At 37.5% G+C, this 16,690-nt stretch overlaps 1 protein-coding gene across 1 annotated transcript in view; it reads right to left on the bottom strand.

The window, feature by feature from the left end:
* Positions 1 to 2,262: 2,262 nt before the first annotated feature.
* Positions 2,263 to 16,690, bottom strand: part of XPO4 (exportin 4) — a 69,820-nt gene continuing 55,392 nt past the window's right edge. The window contains exons 14-23 of the mRNA XM_030462920.1: positions 15,344 to 15,503; positions 13,591 to 13,760; positions 12,472 to 12,646; positions 11,147 to 11,440; positions 10,104 to 10,284; positions 8,490 to 8,608; positions 7,602 to 7,732; positions 6,689 to 6,806; positions 5,360 to 5,452; positions 2,263 to 2,942 (exon numbers count right to left, since the gene is read on the bottom strand). Of these exons, the coding sequence (XP_030318780.1) occupies positions 2,745 to 2,942; positions 5,360 to 5,452; positions 6,689 to 6,806; positions 7,602 to 7,732; positions 8,490 to 8,608; positions 10,104 to 10,284; positions 11,147 to 11,440; positions 12,472 to 12,646; positions 13,591 to 13,760; positions 15,344 to 15,503 (1,639 nt within the window). The 3' untranslated portion in view covers positions 2,263 to 2,744. The remainder of the gene's footprint in view (positions 2,943 to 5,359; positions 5,453 to 6,688; positions 6,807 to 7,601; positions 7,733 to 8,489; positions 8,609 to 10,103; positions 10,285 to 11,146; positions 11,441 to 12,471; positions 12,647 to 13,590; positions 13,761 to 15,343; positions 15,504 to 16,690) is intronic.

Below are 16,690 nucleotides of genomic sequence, written 5' to 3'. Positions count from 1 at the left end.
TGAATTAATAAACCTTATTCCCAGAATCTTTTGCAACAATTTTGTGGATGTCAGACATCTCATAGATGGAGACATCTTAGTGTTTGTTCTAAAAGAAACAAAATGGCATGGAAAGATCCCTGTTGAATATACAAGAATAGAAAGCAAATTAAGAAGCAAGAAAGGAAGAACATGTTTAGAATAACATCAAGCAGCAAGGTTACAAAAAAAGCCTTACTAGGACATTTTCCCTTTAACATATATTAATTTTAAATGAAGGGCAAAGGAAAGTTTTAAAGTAGCCTTCAAAATAAATCTTTGAAAATAAGCATTCATATTTTAGCAAGTTTTGCTAGTCAAAAGATGCTGTGAATCTCTGCTTGTTACAGCACCATGGACCTGATAAGAAAAGCACTGAGTTTGCATGTTACTTTCTCCTGAATACTAACTCAATTTGTGCTCCTTTTCATCAATCACAATATGCAAGAGGATTTCAAAATTCTGAAGTTGACAGATATGTTTAAATAGTAAGTCAGCTTTAGGATTAAAGAAATGATAGTGACCGAGCTTGTTACAAAAGAAATGATTACTGAATATTTCAGTTATTCAATCAGATAAAAAAATCTGAAGGTATTTGCTATGAACTCTCTGAAGACTTTGGCCTAGATGATATTGAGGACATCATGACAAACATAACAGGCAGCTCCTTCTGCCACTTATGTTCCCAGACTTTAAAACTCTTCTTCTGGGAAAAAAAAAAAAAAGTTTTCAGAACTTCTGCCCTATCCAATGTAAAAACTAAAAGAAACTCCAGAAGCAGTTTCAAAAACATAGCAACTCAGACAAATTTAAAAGAAACAGGCATCAGAACAGTTTAAAGGCAGAAGGATCTGCCAGGATTATCCTTTGTCCAAGTACACAGTCGAGACATCTTTTAAAGAAAAGCATTTAGAGTTTCAAGAAAAAAAATGAGAGCAATACTGCTGTTCTAAAATACTACACAAATTATCTTAGAAACAAAATACTAGCTGGGAAGGTACATTATTAAGAAGTTTTATGGTCACTTTTTAATGTGTAAATTTGCCTTAGCCCAGTTTTCACATAAATTAATAAAGCATAATGAAGAGAGGGCATTTTTTGGCCTTGTGGATCCATGCTTGAGACAGGTGTGGATTTAACTAAAAAAAGAAAAAAGCCTTAGATCACTCATAGCACAGTATTACAGATTTATGTATTTTTAAAATTCTGGCTATTGAGACTAACTTTGAGATGAATAGATGAAGAATGGCACAGAGTGGCAAACATGAGGCTATACATCGCCATGTATAGGTGTACACTGTACATTTTATATAAATTTTAAAAACACATGGGAAATATTCAACAGCATTATCTAGCAGAGGTCTCTAAACAAAAGGGACCACTTCTGCCTCCATGTATTCCTACAAAAATCCATTTTACTAAACATGCAGCATTTGTGTTTGCTTCGGTTTTCTCTGACTCATGACTAGAGACAAAGCAGGCCTTGCTTTTGTTTGTGTGCTGCTCTCCTTTGTTGGTCCACTATACTCAGGGCACTATATTCTGCTGTGGTAGTAGCTAAAGTGCTGATGTAAAAAAACCAAGCAAGAGCAGAGCAGCTGGGAGGGCTCTGCAGAAGTGGAGCTGGATTCAGCAAAACAAAAATTCCCCGCAGTACTACACATCCCAATTACCTTTCTCAAGTCAAACAAATACGGCCCTTGAGTAAAAGGGTTTCAAGCTCCTGTTCTAGCATAATTGTTTTAGTTAATGCCCCAACTTTACACAGTTTGCCAGTAATTTACATCTTTCGAGTTGTTATTGCTTAAGCAAACAGTTCAGTGTAGAAATACATTGCAGTTGTGTGCAACCTGGGGATGAATAAAAACAGATACTGAAAGTAAAACTACACATGAACCTTGCATTAGACACTCATTCCAAAATGACACATCAACATGAAGTGCTGCAACACATACACAGCAGCTTAATTCCAACGTTCTAAACCAACTATGAAGAGTCAAATCTTGCCTTAAATTTCTTATCTAAAGTATATGAGCTTTTTTTTTTTTTTTCTTTTAAATTAAGGCAATGAAATGGCTACAGTTCCTAAAGTTCATTTTAGGGGAACAAAAATATACACCTTTTTTTCCTGAACTTTAGGCATCAGAACATAATGTAAAAACCTACATTGCAGTAAGCATGCAATGTTGGGTTGATGTAGAAAAACAGAACTAAACACATGTTAAAATACCATTTGGTTTTCCTTCCCCATTGGAACACAAACTCAAACTTTAAGAGAGGAAAAATAAAGCTTAAAATCAGCTAAACTGCTTAGAGCTTTATATGCATCTGCATCACACTCTAACATGATTCCGGGTAGAAAAGAAAATATCTATGTTTATCTAGCCACTCACATTTTAAACCAGTGCAGGGGGGGGGAAAGGCACTGCATTTATTTTTCATTGTGCCCATACGTGTTTGCACATATATGGAAAAAATTTAAATTCAAATTCTCTGTTCACTCTCTCCCACACACAAGTATGACAGATTGCAGCTAACACGTAACAGCAGAAGCTGATTCAAAGTTGACCTCTCGTATTCCACCGCTTTATGTTCAAATTTCCAGGCTCTCTAGAATCTGAGATGGCTGCAAAGAACCCAGAGACAGGTACAAGATTTAGTCAGCATTCAGCATTTCTCAGTGCATTTTGCAGAAAGGGTCTAACTTAGGCATAGAGTTTTGTTGTTTATTTTACACAGAGAAGTCCACCAACATTTGCCATAAATTCTTCTAAACTCTTTAAGAAGGCCATCTTCTGCTTACGGTCCAGTGTAGGGGGAGTGCTGCTTGCAGTAAGCTTGTTGAAGGCATCTGCTAACCGCTGGTAAATTACTGGATCTTGTTGAGTTGATAGCAATGTTTCAACTAGCTCTGAATACTCAGCCTGTTAAATGAACACAAATCTTATTAACTTAAAAAAAAAAAAGATAGATACAGTATATACAACTTCTTTCATCCAGAATCAAGCATTTGGCAGAAAACTATCACTGCCTCTCCTCATTACCGAGTACCACTGACCAGAGTACCAGAAGTGACTGTGGACCTGCAGCCTTAATAAAGCTCTTCAATCAGACCAAGTTTTTTATTAAGGCTACAGGAGCCTTTAGAGCTAGTTACTGTGCTTTGCACTGTGGAGTAAGAACAAAACTTTTAAGGCACACCCTTCAAAGTGCTATCTGGCTCATACTGACTCCTGCAGACTGTGTTTCTCTTTCTTCATGCCTGCCTCACATTCAGCATATCATACCAACCATCTCCTCTCACGTGTTTTCCCTTCTCTAGATTCCCTTCCCTGAGACAGAGAACTTAGATTCCTTTTTAAGAGTTTCCTACTTACTCTCATTTTACTGTCACTTACTCTCATGCTTACCTGGACAGAAACAGAAGAAACATCATAAACATGACAGAAGGACACTGCCCAGGGGCACCTGGAGCAAGTCCTGAATGACTACTGAGCTCTGTGGGCAAGGGTGAAGGACACAGGATCCAGAATGGAAGTGTCCTCAGTTATACTGGTGAAAGACTTAAGTGGGGATAGACAGAACTCAGAAGTTGCCACCTGTGCCTGGTGTCACAGGGTCTTTTTGTCTTACATGATCAGCAGTCCCTCTTTGAGGGACAAAGGCTGCTAACAAGAGAGAGGACTCATATGACAAAGTGGCTTAGGAATATCTTTTACTAAAGGCTCTCCATGGCAGGAAGGGTTTTAAAGGGCACACTGGGGAATGGTGGTAACAGCTTCGAGGAGACAGAGACCAAGAATGGAAAGAATGCAAAGAAGTGTGAAGGGTTTAAGAGCACTCATCAAGAAAGATGAAAGAGGTTGAAAGGAGGCCAACCTCACACATCTGTGCAGAAAGGCATTCAGCTTTGGAAGCAAAAAGGAAGCGCTAGAGCTCCATGTGCAGATACAGAGCTGCAACATCACTGCAGGCACTGAGACGTGGTGGGAGAGGTGGCATGACTGGTGTGCTCTGATGGACAGACAGCTCTATAGAGCTCTTCAGGGAAGCTCTTTAGGGAAGAAGAGGACAGAAAACTGCCATTTGCCATGATTCAATTTATGTGAAAGGGTAGCTCAAATTAAGGATTTTCTATGGACTGGGCAACAATCTAGTTGAGTGCCTGTGGGTCATGATCAGAGGAGAGGCAGTAAAGATGACATCATGATGGGAGCTTGTTGCAAATTGCCAAAACAGGATGAGTAGTGGACTTCATCTGCAAGCAATTTGAGAAGTTTCCACAAAGATTATATCCCTGGCATTAGCTTGAGTGCCAGATGGGCTACCCAGTGATGACTGTGCATCTGCTGCTCACAGCTAGGATCAGGGATCACAGAACCATCAAATGGTTAGGGCTGGAAGGGACCTTAAAGATCATCAAGATCCAAGTCTGCTGCATGGTCAGGGACACCTCCCACTAGACCAGGTTGCTCAAGGCTCCATCCAACCTGGCCTTGAATGCTTCCAGGGAGGGGGCATCAACCACCTCCCTAGGCAACCTATTCCAGTGTCTTACTACCCTCATGGTGAAGATTTTTTTCCTAGTATCTAACCCTAAATCTATCCTCTTTCAGTTTAAAACCATTACCCTTTGTCCTGTCATGGTCCTCTGGTGACAAGCCCCTCTTCAGCTTTCCTGTAGGCCCCCTTCATGTAGGATGTGGTAATTAATGGCAGCCTTGGCTACAGTGATTGTGAAATATTGGAGCTCAAGATGCTTAGGATAGCAAGGAAAGAAGGCAACTGAGTACAGACCCTGGACATCACGAGAGAAGATTTCATCTCATTTAGGAGACTGGTGAGTGGGATCCTGTGGGAGGGAGCTCTGAAGGCAAAAGGAGCTAAGGAGAGCTGAAATGCCTTTAAGGTCAGCAGTGTGCTTTGTCAGCCATGACACTAGGAGCACACTCTTTAGTATTGGTCTTTACACAGCACTTGTTAGATTAGATGTGGAATACTGCATCCAATTTGGACTTCGTAAAAAAGGGAGTACCTGATGGATTTGAATGACTCCAGTGGACCACCAAGACAGATGCTGGCAGGCGCTGAAAGCACATGAATTTTAAGGATAACAAAGCATTTAACAGGCCATTCAGAGAGACTTTGTAGTATCTACCCTGGAGGTTTTCAAGACAGTTGAAAAAAGTCCTGAGCGACCTGATCTGAATTCACTGTTGACCCCACTTTGAGCAAGAGTATTCAACTGAATAATTCTATGATTTGTCAGACACACAGCAACTAAATCACTCTCCTCTAACAAATGATGTGTTTTCAAGGTGGAAGTGTCTAAATGCCATACCTGATGCAAACACACTAATGTGTAGAACGCTTCACCTGCTGCAGTCGTCATTTCTGTATTGTGCTTCTGAAGTACCAGCATATCAAAGACCATCTGAAACCACAAAACACAACTAGTTAGGGAAGTGTAAACTTAACTTTATCAACATCTGCTGCTGAACCTCTTTTCACTTCATATTATGATAATGAACATGCATTCACAAACTTCCAAGACAATTTGTTGCTTTTCTTCCTATATTTAGGTGTCAGTAATTCGAAAGCCAAGTTCTCTCAGAAGTCAGGTCTTGGCTTAAGTGTACAAATTTACACCTCAAAGCACTGAAACCTGTTGCTGATTTGTGTGCTTTTCACAGAGAAATCCCATCCTTGTATTTTTCTCCAAAAGCTGCAAATATGGCTTAGAAAAAAGCCTTCGCTCTTCCAGAATGAAACAGGGAACTTTCTCAAGTTTTGGAGATTCCCACAGCTCACAGAAAGCCAAACAGGGAATACATTATTAAGAACAGTTTAAAATTTTAATTAGAAATTCAGAGAAAAGATAGAAAGCTATGCTAATAAAAAAATTAAGGTGTTCCTCATTCTCCCAGCTTGGCTATGCATGCTTTTCATGAGCAGTCCTCAGAAGTTCAAATGTCATTTCGGCTAAGAAAAGATGTCTTACGGAAAACAGAAGTCTTTGCAAAATAAGAGGACAAGCACACAGGTTTCCCAATTACTTTTATTTCCAGTTAGCAGGAACCTGTTTGCTACCAGATTGTTCCAAAATTTTGAGATAGAGTGGCTGGTGCTAAAAGAAAATTACTGAATATGATATTGTATTAAGAAAACTTGTAATTCACTGGATACATTGAATAAATTATAGCACTTTCTTTCTGGTTCCCAACATACTTCTGCTTCTTGTTTTAGTACTCTACCCAGCCTCCAGTTCACAGAATTCTGAAAGCTTTGTAATTCAGAGCTTTTACAGTAAGTGTTAACTGCTGTAAATACTAAGTCAGGCTCATTCTAGACCTTGTGTGCAGAGCACAGATAAAGTATCAATTGTACTCTGAGAGGCTCAAGTCTTTTGCTCATTGGTAGTACTAAGTCATTTCTTCCCTCTGTTCCTCCACCCTTCTTTGTACTTTAGTCCATTCTCCAGACCTTCATGCTCTTGTTTTTCTTAAACTGCCAGTTTTTTAGGTACAGGCTGTTATCTAATACCACAGAAAGAGGTAACACTCTATGTGTGACCCTGATTAACCCATTTGGATACAATCACTGTTTGCCCTCTTGATGCTACCTGCATGCAAAAACCACAAAAAGTTAACATGAAATGCAGATGACTTGCCTTGAGAAAGTGCCTTGTTGCTAGAAAAAGGGTTGAATCTGTTTCTTGTGCTTTTGCACACTGTTCTGCTAATGGTGTTACAGCCTCCAGGCAGAGCTGGCAAACTTCTGAACTCATTCTGATAATGGGCATTAAAGAATCAAGGTTGGATTTCAATTAATTTATGGTAAACCTTCCAAGTTGTGTCACTAGAAAGTATCTTAATGTTTGTTTGTTCCGAGATTTCTTTTTACTACAAAGCTGTTAATTTAAAACAATAAATTAAAGCCAAAACAAACCAACAAAAATTAACAAACTTGGAAAAGGGGGGGAAAAAACAATTCCAGTTTTGTGGCCTCCTTTTGTTAGCTACATGCTCTAAGGTAACATAACCCTCTCTGACATAACATTTCCAGAAAGAGTCCCTTATGGTCAAGCTCATCTGTTTCTGACACGTGCCACAGATTAGTGAAAATGGTCCTCCCATTATGAGAGGGAGAGCCCATTGGCACCCTGACAGGAAATGCTCTGGAGCCAGCCCAATAGAACAGCAGCAGTGTTTTGTATTACCAGCTGAGCAACTAATTCAGGAATGGCTTTGGGATACCAGCTGAAGGCTTATGAAGTTACACACTCTGAAATGAAGTAATGGAGGAGGCAGGAATGGCTGCCAGAAACAACTTACATGCTACGCCACTTAAGGGCTGCATTCAAGCAACTCAAGTCAGAAGAAATTAACCTAACACTAGAATCTTAATGGACACTACAGTAAAACTATTAATCACCAGAGAGTAAGAGTTGGTTACAAGTACATAATTTTACTGATATTGATAGAAAAGGAAAAAATGCAAAGGAAAAAAAAAATCAGGTATTTAGTGGGTCCTTTTAAAAGCAACTCAGATTTTTAAACACTCCCAAGCTCTATGAAGGATACGATGACATCCCTAACTCCAGTGAGTACATTAGGCTCTTAAAGAGGTCCTCTGGAAGTTGTGGAATTTTCTCAGGGAATATTTCACAGATGAAGGTAATTAATTTGTAATATTGATTACACAGGGATGGAAACTGTCAAAAAAAGAAAAATATGGCAATGTTAGAATCAATCACATAATGCTCTTCTGACAATTATGTAACATTCAGAATTATAACATTAGAACATTTTGACATAGAATAATTGTCTGGAGGCATTTCTGTGTGACTTGCCCTAGGTGATCCTGCTTTGGCAGGGTGGTTGGACTTGATGATCTCCAGAGGTCCCTCCCAGCCCCTACCATTCTATGATTCCCATTTGTACAAACCAGACAAGACTGATGCTTTCCACTGAAGAAGAAAAGGCAATTTCAGCAGACAACTTCAGAGTCATTAGAATGGCTACAATTTTATTAGCAAACACTGTGGTACATTGAAAAAAGATTACTGAAGCTATGATACAAAAGCCAGCTGTATTGTGAAAATAATTTAAGGGTTACTACCTGCTCCCAGATTATTTTTTAAAAACTAACACCACTGTTTATGCTTCCTATCACATTTCTGACACTATCAGATAAAGGAATTCCACAAGCCACATTCCAGGTTTGGCTAATTGTTGACCTGCATGGACTCACTTTTAAGAATAAAAAATGTTTATACCCTTCAAATATACATTTTCTCAGTTTACAATATTTCTTTCAAACAGTGTCTAGAACTATGGAGCAGTTATTTACCTTTTTAAAAGCCTAGGAAACTCAACTTGCAGAGATGGAATGCATTCAGGAATAAATTCTGGGAATTCACTGCTATAAAGCTCTTATTTTCTAGCAGCCACATGTTAAAATACACTTACCTTTAGCAAATCCTGGGACATTAGAGGCAGAACTAGATTAACCCCATATAAGACAACATCTGCTGCTGACACAGTTCTATTTGTAGCTTGTCCAGGCTCATGCCCCCGAAATACTTCATCTGTAAAAAAGACCAAAAAAAGTTTTGTATAAAAGGAGGATTAAACATATTGAAGGAATCTCCTGTTTCATTATAATAATGATATTTTTAAAAAATATGACTACGGCCCTCTGCACAAACAACAACATGACACACAGTATTAAAATAGAAACTTAGTGAGCAGAGGCTGCCATATCACTCTATATTTATATTCATTAGGACTAAGCATTTCACAAGCACATGTAGCAGATGGCATGCTAGAACAGAACCCTTCAGATATTCTGAGGGCTCCTTTCCATTGCGTTTGTTTCTAGTGATAGTTGCCCCAGACCTACTCAGATAAACAGATAGTGAGAAAAATATTACTGTTCTTTAATAATCTATTTATATATTTATATATGTATGTGTACAGATACATACAAATAAATGCAAGGGGAAAAATATGGGAGAGTTAAAGCAGGAAGTTTTGTAGCTTAGATGCTGCTAAGTTTTTGCCATTTACAGGCAAGACCTGCATTTCCCATCAACTTACTTTTCTAATTCCTGCATTGAGTCAGCTACAGAATACACTCAGCTTTCACTATATTTATCTCTGGGTTCTGCACTTTGGTAGTTTTCACATTCCTTAGCTTCATGCTAAGTATTTTACAGTGCTTTCCATGCAACAAGTATCCAATGTCTGATTTCAAAGAGTATGTGAGAAGGCATCAGGGTTGTCCATTCAATGGACAAAGTCTAAATATGGTTCTGGATTTGTGTTGTACATGTATGACAAAAAACCAGACTGATGTACTGAATTTTGGAGTACAAGATTCTCTTTTGAGATGTACCTCAGAAAAGCAATGGACAACATAAAAACACCCTAGACAGATTCAGTTTGTAACTGAGAGTGTTTTCTGCACGAAGTGTATAGGACATGTTAAGATCTGAAACATGCAAATGTTTTTCAGCTTATTAAAAAGCAGTGCAGCACAACTAAGGTAGGATGGGCAGATCATATTCAGGACTACTGCAGTTTTAAGTGGCAAATATATGAAAGGAATAACAGGCTGGAATACAAAAAAGAACCCTTAACTACACCCACATATCACCAAGTATGTTATGTGAATGGGGACTGGAAAATCCTCAGGTGTGCTGAAACCTTAAGCTCCACATCTCAACAAAGTTAGATCTTGTACTAAGATGATAATCCATCTGCTCTCTTGCAGTAATTTACTATTCCAACTTCTGGGTTTTTTGTTGTTGTTAAAAAATTGCAGCTACTGCATGTTCAGACTCGCAAGATTCAGATTTCATGTTGTTTCACACACACCCTGTTTATTTTATGAGAACAGTAACAATTTCAGATGATAGAATATTGGGAAAAGTGCTTCCTTTTCTACTGGAGCATTAAATAGTAATTTCCATATCCTGATCTAATCTAGCCTAAACTTCAGTTTTCACTTTACCTGGACTGCATGTGTGCCACACAATATTTTTACAGGTTATGGTTCAGCAATTGCCAGTTCCCTCATACCTGTATCACTGAAATCTATGAATTCTTTTGACAGAAGGTTTGTGAGAAGCTCCATAATAAGAAGGAGATCCTGGTACTGGTCTTCTTCTGCTGTAACATCTATCCGTTGTCGACCTAGATTATTCTTGGAATACACCTGGAGCAGAGTTAGGCAGGCTTCATACAAGTTCATGGCTTTGGCCTATAAAACAATGTAAGGTAATAAGATTTCCATATGCTGAAAGAGACATTTTAATTTGTTTGCATTGCTGATGATATGTCAAGATTTTAATTTTAGTTACATAACCACTTCTTGTAACAACTGCAGACAAAGTGATCAAGCAAATGGCCACCTTGAACAATAAGAACACTTAGTCATATTGAAACAGCAGAACATTACTTTTATTAATTCCTCAATCTCAGAAAAAAAAATATAAGAATGGGTTGGGACAGCCTGACACATCTCACTTGTCTCATAAACTACATGACCAATAAAATCCCTTGGGGACTCACATCACTTATCAAAGATTATAAATTGTGCATACCCAGTTTGGAATAGTCCAGAACTCTTCTAGATGCAAAAAGCACAGTTAGTCAACAGTGCAAAGATGTAAGTGCAGTGCACTGACCCACTTTACACATTAACTTCCTTGTATCTGTTAATGCCTGTTTAGGACCAAGGCAGTGTCTCTATTGTATGATTTGTCACATAAAACAGTCTCAGACTGCCCTCCAGAGAAGTCTGATATGGTTAAAAAAAGTACTAAATGCTGTCTGCATGCTTTTGCCACCCAGGCATAGAGTAAGACTAATGATGAATTGTGGTTAAGTTTATTAGTATAAGAACAGTCTAGGTGTTCTGCAGTTGACCTTTGAGTGTACATTTTTAAGCAAAGAAATTCCTCCAGATGTGACCATGTAATATTTCTTTGGTTACAAAATCTAAAAATTACTACATTTCTTTCTGGTTAAAGTATACCCTGGAACATACATGAACACACACACACACACACACACACACACACACACACACACTCTTTCTTTCCCCTTCTGGTTGTATTTACCTCTCCAAGATAGCAAATCTGTTTATGTGCAACTTCCACAAATACTTCTATTATGAGATTAACAGTCTCTGGTGTGTTTTTGTATACTTCCATTAATCCGATGCAATTATTAAGGAAGTCCATTAGGAAATTGAAAAGAATTGCTACGTTATCAATCTGAGTAGCCTCAGCAATGCCACAGAGTGCTTCTAATGTAGCAGTGATTTCCTGTTTCACTTCCTCCTCCTGACAGATCTGTTGAAAGTTTTCTTGGTTTATCACATTCAAGAATCGCTGCTGAAGTGGCTGAAGAACCTTAAAAATTTTTAGAAAAGTCACATTAGATAAGTATCCATGAGATGTGAGGTTTAAGTAATTCAAGCTTGCAGGTTGCTTTTGGTAGGGCAGTGGTAGAATCAATCATTTCCAGTTTTCAGTGGCTCAGTTATATTATTATCTGTTAAATTAATGCAAGCTGAAGCTGTAATGATGAGTGATTCTCATCATCCATCATCACCTGCAGGCTCATTTCAGAATGTGCACCACCATAAGTACATTATTTTCTGGTTCTGAAAAAAATTACAATTACTTTCTCTGATTCACAGTATTTTATTCTCTTCCAATTTCAGTATTAGGAGGGGATATCATTACAGTTCATCAAGGAAAGCATTAATTAATATTCACGTTCACAATTATCTTTGTCATGTTATGATTCTCAATAGCACAATCTCTTTCGTAATCAGCTGTGTTTGGAACCAATTTAGAAACTACCATAGAAATAAAGGTTTTTCCCAATTACTTCTAGTGCATGATAGTCTGACCTTCATTCACTAACTTCATACATTTGCTAATAAAAGCAAGTTTCTCTCAGAAGGCAAATGCTTTATAAACTCATATAGTGCTACCATATGAGTAGCTCCTTTCTAGTACCTTTCTGGTATTAAATATCTGAGCTTTGATGAAGCCTGGCATGAAAAGCCAAACAAAGCTCTTCATTATATTCCTAACAACACCAAATTGAAATAAAAGGAAGATATTACAACAGTTCCAAGGAAAATTTTAACAACAATCTCTTTTAAGTGTTCTGCTATACTAGCTGCTTCAGGCATCCTCCAGCTAATTATTAAAGGTTTATGTTTAGGTTATGATGGTTTAGATACAACTTTTGGCAGTTCATGAGTGCCACACAACTATTGGCCTTCAAAGACAGAATAATGAACAAATTATCAATATTAGATATTAATAAGATTCTATATAAATTGGTTTTGTCACCATACTATTGCCTAAGCTAACTTATTTGTACTATTTGCTAAAATGGAGGTAACAGAAGCATTATAATATCTTACCTCTGTCCAGTATTGTTGCTTTGTTTCTGTATCCATATGAGCAAAACCTCCTAAAACTAAAGCTTTCATTAGTGTTCTCTGCACAGAACTGGACAAATAGTGAAGAGGAGGGCTTCGCCTTGCAAATTGTTTAGCTAAATTCCACCAGTTTTCACACTGGATAACTAAGTTTGCCCTAAAAGAGGGAAAAACGGCTTAATTAAACAAAAGACATCACAAAATTGTACAAAGCACATCAGGTTGCTAGCAGTTATTGAAAGATTTATTATTTTTAAGATTAATTTATTCTAAGGCTAAATTGCCTTTTGACTTGCATCTTATTAATGCCTCACCTAAGATTTCTAAAGTGTATACTCTGAAAACAGCATAATTTAGACAGGAGAAAAGCAGGAAGTGCCTTAGTTTTACACAGATACACACACAAAGTTAATGGACATACTGCATGGATTAAAAGCTTAGTCTCATTATGTCATGATAAAATAAGCAGTTTATTCAAAAATAGCTCCACTGGGTTTTAAGTTTTTAAAAAGAAAATTCCTCAAGCATTTAATCCTAATATTTCAGAACAGACTTGAGCAGACTGTGAATGCATGACTGCCTGTGTGATTCCATGTCAATTCACAAAAGCAGAATCAACGATTTCCTGCTTCATTTTGTAACAACCAAAGAAAAAGCAGAGATTTGTCTGGGTCTGTCATACCTTGGAATTTAAATTTTTTATTTATTTATACATTTACAAAACATTTTACACTGGCTTAGCCAGTATCTGAATGCTTAATCTGGAAGAACTTGTTAAAAAATAAACAGCAATGCAAAAATCCTTGAGAGAGTGAAGACCAGGAGAGTTCTTCCTTTCTTGTTGTTTAAAATTGAGGCACAAAAGTAAGGGAAGGAGAGTGCACTTCTAAACATTGATAAAAGACACCGTATGTTTTGTCCAGTACAGGTCTCACTCCTTGCTTTGTTAAGTATTTTTTTTTTATTTGTTTATAGTAGGATACTAAAGCAATCTGACTTAGAGACATGATTATGAAGTGACCTATATCTGTATTATTTTGGCCAAAAAAATTTAAAGGAAGCAAAAGAAGTATTTTGACTTCCAGAGGTATAGCAACTTACCGCTCTCTCCTTTCCACTAATGTTACTAGCAGTTGTACAGTATCATTTGCAAGGTCCTGCTCTGAACTCCACACTGCCAGGTTACTGATCACTTTTTCTAAAAGGTAACCCACAATCCACTGGGAACCCTCTGTATCAGCACCAAATGCTGTACTAAATGGCAGACTTATCTATAAGAAAAGCATTAAAATGAGTGAGTTTTACAGAAGCCAGAAGCCCAAAGTGTATGGTAATCATTGTCAGCAAATTCTTTTCAGGCTGTCACTTCTCCTCTACTTAAAATACACAAATGTTACATAGAGAAAGGCAAAGAAAATCTGTAATAGAAAACTCTTTGCCAAATTTATCTTGCCATTTGAAGCACATTACCTAAACCAAACAAAAGCTTCAAGCTCATCACAGAATCAGGTTTGAATATGTTTATCTTTTAACACCAAGGAAAGTTCAGAAGTTCAAAACTTAAAAGAAGGATCCCAAAATGATCTCCCAAAACTGTTTCAGTCAATTTACTATAAAATTCTTCAAAATTCAGCAACAAAAATTATTAGAAATAAAACTAGCTATTGACCAAATCTTGTAAAACTTTATTTTCATCTCTGCTTTCTGCAGATCACTCCTACAATCTATACATCTTTTAGGAAAGATGTCACATTTTGACCTGGCACATTAACATAGGCTTCTTTGAAATTGCCTTTTCTCCTATCCTTAGATAAAGGTTTCTCAAGAGTGAAATACAGAGATTTTGTAATAATTGTGCAGGGGCTGCCTGTTAGCACACCACAAACATTTCTAACTTTAAAACTCATGATATATACATGACTAAGCATAAGCTATAAAAAAAAGTTTCCATCACTTTCAAGTGTCAATGCAAACAAAACATGTTTATATACTCTATTTTGTTTCTTCACATTGTTTCTCACATGCTCTCTAGTTGTTCCCCCAACAAATTCTTTACTCTGCTGTTGAGTACAAGAGAAATAATACAATTCCAAGTATTTACAATTCTGTGGTATACCTATTTTTGTTAAGCAGGGGCCTCCTGAGATGTTAGTATTCTTAGTTGCTTCAACAGTGGAAATAAAGGGGAGGAGGCTTCCTTCTCAAAAGTTAGAGCCACACGACCTCCTCAGGATGAGTGCCCTCCATCAGCTAGCTGGATTACAGTTAGTTTGGTAAGCAAAATCAGGATCAAGGTCTAATCATGATTAGTGCTGTCCAAACACAGTAAGAAGTTGCCCTTTACAAAGAATGCACCATTGAAATCAAGGTATCTACCATGAGAACATGTGAGAATGGGGAGAGAAAGCAGCATGACATCAGCTAATATATACTACCTTGTGACAAGGTCACAAATATCTAATTCACACTAAATTAGGTTACACACTACATCATCCATCACGGGCAACCACTGCATTAGAGATGAACTGTAAAATCTGATGGATAGTGAGAAGTAGTCAGTGAGTTTAACCCACTATGCAGTCTGAGAGCACCCTATGCTATTCTGCTATGACAATGGCTACAAAAATTACATTTGCACCCAAATGTGCAAGAGGGGTTCTCCTAACAAGTTGTATTTCAAATTCAAAAACTGAGGAAAATAACAACTGTCCAACAAACTCCAAATTAAACACAGCCCATTCAGCATTAAAAATGTTTTATCATTGCACTTTAAAATTGCTATACTGACATCTGCATACAGAGGTTAATGTTACTGCTGGTACTCACCAATTAATTCATGAAGTTATATCCTTACCTGATCATACAGCTTTTCATCTACTAGGAGGTAAGTCTTTGCCCAACGCTTGAGGAACCACACAATGTCTTTGCCCATCTGAGGGCTCAGGAGGTGTGTGAGATTTGCCCTTATTGCTCTAGATTCTACTTCTGACACTCTTAAGATAGCCGATAACAGCCTGCAGATGGAAAGGCAATGAGGATGCTGAGAGTGGTCTTTGGAGAAGCAATGCAGCTACCAAACACTTTCATTTTTCATGAAATCTAACAGAAGGAAAGTAGTTCCACTCTAGGGATGTAAAAAGCACCTGAATTTATTGTTTTTATAAATACAAGGAGAGAGAGGCAAGATAGACTGGCAAATACCCTCCAAAAAATCAGGCCATGCATGAGAAGATAAGGTTTGACATTAAAATTCCTGCAACAAAGAATCCTCACAAGCATTATGACATCAATGAAACAAAGACAAATAGACTATTACTTGAAGTACTTGAAAAGCTTTTTTGAAGAACTTTCTCCCTTCCTTGCACCATCAGGCTTAAGTGACCAAGCAGATCCTAATTGTGCCACTTTTGCAATTTGATACATACTAAAGAAAAAAATACAGAAATTACCATTTGTGTCTCTCTTTTTCATTATTGCAGAGAAACAGTCTAAAATAGCAGACCACCAGTTGATTACATTGATAGACTGCATCCATAAAACATTAAACATTAGCTTTTGTAGTGTTATCAATTAAATTTTGTAAAAATAGGATAGTGCACAAGGAAATTAGAAGTTGACAGTGGTCTATTTCTTGAAGACACTTCAGAACTATTGCCAGAAAGCCTCAAATCTTGCCTTGTTAAGATATGATTTTATTCCCATCATCACTGAGACACTGCACCAAGAAATCCTGTCTGGTGGCCACTTCTTGAAGCTGCCAATAATATTAGTGAACAGAAACTTTAAACTTCTAAACATCAGGCACATCGTTGCCAATGTAGATCCATTGGTTTTACCATCCTCTTCCAGAAGAAGAAAACATTAACTACACAAAAAGTAAGAATCTTCCATCTTAGTTTAACTGGAATTCAGTCTTCCCAAATGTTAGGACTGAAATTAAGAGTCCTTTGTGGGCACAGGCTTTCTTGCAAAAAGAGAACTGCAATCCCCTCTTTTGCTCCTTTTATGGGGAGATAGTGATTTGTGTATCAAAGTGACAGTTCCTCGTGCACTGAGGACCAATTTTATTGCTGCTGCCAAGCCTGGGTAACAACTCATGTTCCAAGTAGAGAAGCTCACTGATGCCCTGGAAAGTGTCTGCTTAAGGTGTACATGTGCTAAATGAATTACTGAGTGCACAATTTATTAAAGATTTTGATCT

Source organism: Calypte anna, chromosome 1 (assembly GCF_003957555.1).
Source record: "Calypte anna isolate BGI_N300 chromosome 1, bCalAnn1_v1.p, whole genome shotgun sequence".
NCBI classification, from domain to species: Eukaryota; Metazoa; Chordata; class Aves; order Apodiformes; family Trochilidae; genus Calypte; species Calypte anna.
The sequence above is the reverse complement of the archived record's forward strand: the minus strand, read 5'-3'. Positions and strand labels throughout refer to the sequence as shown.